This window comes from Pinus tabuliformis, chromosome J (genome assembly GCF_031772625.1).
Source record: "Pinus tabuliformis cultivar Carrire ecotype Pingquan chromosome J, CPIR1, whole genome shotgun sequence".
NCBI lineage: Eukaryota > Viridiplantae > Streptophyta > Pinopsida > Pinales > Pinaceae > Pinus > Pinus tabuliformis.
The window spans coordinates 642,944,898-642,948,291 of NC_142295.1; the positions used below are offsets into that span (position 1 = coordinate 642,944,898).

Below are 3,394 nucleotides of genomic sequence, written 5' to 3' on the forward strand. Positions count from 1 at the left end.
TTGTCAAGCAACATCAATCTGAACCACCTTACCCAGAGAGATTAATCATGAGTAAACCAAGTCCTCAAACTAAATTTGATTTATTGGGAGAATTGTAGAGCTTATTTGTTAAAATTCCCTTGTTACAAGCTATGAAGGATGTGCCAATCTATGCAAATACTCTTAGGGAATATTGTTCAAAGAAACCTGCCAAGAAGATTAAAGATCCCCTCACTATACATGTTATGGGAAAATTGTCGGACTTTATGATGGGAAAATCAATGCCAGTGAAATATGGAGACCTAGGGAACCCAATCTTGACAGTGCAGATTAATGGGGTAGAGATTCCAAATGTGTTGGTAGACCTGGGTGCTGCCATCAATGTCATCACCACTGAAACTATGCATGCGTTAGGTCTTCGTAATTTAAAGCATACACCTACAGTACTGGAATTAGCAGATCGATCTACAGTCAAACCTGTAGGGAAGTTGGAAGATGTGACAATTTCAGTGGATTCATGGCATTACCCCATAGACTTCCTGGTATTACATACACAATCTTCAGTGGGCAGTCATCCCTTAATTTTGGGTAGGCCATGGCTGGCCACTACAGATGCTTACATTGGGTGCCGCTCAAGGAATATGGTCATTTCTAATGGGCATAACACTAAGAATTTAGTGTTATATCCACCTGTAGAACCAAACTCACCCATAAAACTAGCAGGCGGTAAGAAGGCTATATCTACAGTGGAGGTTGAAATGGAAGATGAAGAAGTGAGACCAGTCCTTACTATTGGACAGGCCCTACAGTTGAAAATGGAATTGGAAGATGATGTAATCACTTCCTTCATGGATGATCCTTGTTCCATTTCAGAACCAAACCAGCAGATCCTAGAATCTATCCTAAGTTGCGAGACTTAGGAAACTATGGAAACAACAGAAGGATTAGAGGAACCACCTGTTGATGCACCTCATGAAAGCATTCAAGTGGAATTGGAACCTGGGAAAACTTTGAATATTAATCCGAACCTGTCGGAATCCTAGAAGGAGCAGCTTATAGATGTTCTACGGAAACATAAAGAGGCCTTCACCTGGGATTATGCAGATATGAAGGGAATCCCTGCCAACTTATGTACCCATCACATATACATCAAGGAAGATTGTCATCCTATAAGACAACCTCAGAGAAGAATGAACCCTACATTGAAGAATGTGGTGAAAGAAGAGCTTCAGAAATTACTGGATGTAGGTTTCATCTACCCTATCTCAGACAGCCAATGGGTCTCACCATTGGTAATGGTCCCCAAAAATAATGGCAAATGGTGGATCTACGTAGATTATCGAGAGTTGAATAAGGCAACGCAGAAAGACCATTTTCCCTTGCCATTTATTGATCAAGTGTTAGACACATTGGCTGGTAAGAAGTATTTCTCTTTTCTGGATGGGTTTAGTGGATATAACCAGATCCAGATTGCTCCAAAGGACCATGACAATACCACGTTCACATGCCTCTAGGGGACATCTGCATACTGGGTCCTTCATTTTGGCTTGTGTAATGCTCCTGCAACATTCCAGAGGGAAATTATGGGAATCTTCTCTGACTTGATAGATGACAGTGTTGAAATCTATATGGATGACTTTACTCTGTATGGGGACTTGTTCATGGTGGGGTTGAAAAATATAGAAAAAGTTCTCGCAAGGTGTATACAAGCGCGTGTCTCTCTGAGTACAGTGAAATGCCACATGATGATGGAAGAGGGAATCGTTCTGGGACATTTGCTCTCAGCTGAAGGGATCAGGATGGATCTAGCAAAGATAAAGGTAATTCTGCACTTCCCAACACCTAAAACGGTCACACAGGTACCAAGTTTCATTGGTTGTGTTGGTTATTATAGACGTTTCATAGAAAATTTTGCAAAAGTAGCACACCCACTGTTTCAATTACTAACGAAAGATTCAGAATTTGTGTGGTCAAAAGACTGTGATGCAGCGTTTACAAAAATTAAAGAATTAGTTTGTAGTGCTCCGATCCTTACAGGACCAGACTAGGCATTACCTTTCCACATTCATACAAATGCCTCTCGGACAGCAATTGGTGCAGTATTGGGACATCAAGAAGATAAGGTACCGCAGTCTACTATGTTAGTAAAAATGCAGCCCCTGTTGAATTAAACTACACGGTGATTGAGAAAGAATTCCTTGCTGTGGTTTATGCCATCAATAGGTTCCGACACAACATTACTAGGTATCCTACTTTTGTGCATACTGATCATGCAGCCATCAGGTATTTAATGAACAAACCTATTACCCCTGATCACATTACAAGATGATTGTTTCTACTACAGGAATTTGATATTACTATAGTAGACAAACCAGGGAGAGACAATGTGGTCGCATATTTTTCATCTAGGATAGAAGATGATGGTAAGGAGACACCAATTGAAGATGATTTTCTAGATGAGCATCTTTTTGCAGTTTCTGCTAACACTCCATGGTATGCAGATATTGCTAATTATATTGCTACAGGTAAAGTGCCTCATCATCTGTCCTATAAGGAGCAAAGGAAGATCATTCACCAGAGTACCCGATATTCATGGATGGCAAGATATCTCTTCCATACGGGGGTTGACTAGCAGATTCGGCGTTGTGTGGCAGGAGATGATATTTTCGAGATATTAAAAGCTGCACACGATGGACCCTATGGGGGACATTTTGCAGACAAAAGAATAGGTCATAAGGTGCTACAAATGGGATATTACTGGCCCTCCATCTTACGTGACGCTCGAGATTATGTTTGGAAGTGTGATAGCTGTCAACAGATGGGACAACCTGGGAAAGAAGATGAAATTCCTCTTCAACCCCAGATAGTCCTTGAACCATTCGAGAAATGGGCCATCGATTTCATTGGGCCCTTCAACCCACCTTCGCATCAGAAAGCTTACATCCTGGTCTGTACCGACTATGTAACTAAATGGGTGGAAGCTAGAGCAGTCATGAGAGCAACAAAGCAAGTAGTGGCAGACTTTCTTTTTGAAGAAATCTTTGCCAGGTACGGGACTCCAAGAGAAATTGTATCAGACGGTGGATCATAGTTCACATCTCATATGATAGAAAAGATAATGCAAAAATATGGGGTCAAACATAGAGTGACAACCCCCTATCATCCCCAGGCGAATGGATAGGTAGAAAGCACAAACAAGGTATTGGAAAATATCTTGACAAAGATAGTAGCAAGCCATCGTCGGGACTGGGCACAGAAACTTCCAGAAGCTCTATGGGCATACAGAACAACATGGTAGAATAAAACAAGGTTTTCTCCACATGAATTAGTCTATGGGAAATCCCCCTTGTTTTCAGTGGAATTTGAGATCAGTACACTCAAAACAGCTCTGGAAGTACTAGGTCTAGATCTATCA

The 3,394-nt window shown here is 41.2% G+C and overlaps 1 protein-coding gene across 1 annotated transcript; it reads left to right on the plus strand.

The window, feature by feature from the left end:
* Positions 1-248: 248 nt before the first annotated feature.
* LOC149228564 (uncharacterized) lies at positions 249-3,070 on the plus strand. The gene is made up of 5 exons (XM_089380806.1): positions 249-812; positions 1,023-1,271; positions 1,554-1,799; positions 2,324-2,504; positions 2,634-3,070. The coding sequence occupies exons 1-5, from the start codon at positions 249-251 to the stop codon at positions 3,068-3,070; spliced, it is 1,677 nt and encodes a 558-aa protein (XP_089236932.1).
* Positions 3,071-3,394: the final 324 nt, after the last annotated feature.

Coding starts and splice junctions, on each gene's coding strand:
- LOC149228564 (XM_089380806.1), top strand. CDS start 249: ATGGGAAAATCAATGCCAGTGAAATATGGAGACCTAGGGAACCCAATC. Junction 813..1,022: donor AAATGGAATTGGAAGATGAT/GTAATCACTTCC, acceptor TCGGAATCCTAG/AAGGAGCAGCTTATAGATGT. Junction 2,505..2,633: donor TGCTAATTATATTGCTACAG/GTAAAGTGCCTC, acceptor GTTGTGTGGCAG/GAGATGATATTTTCGAGATA.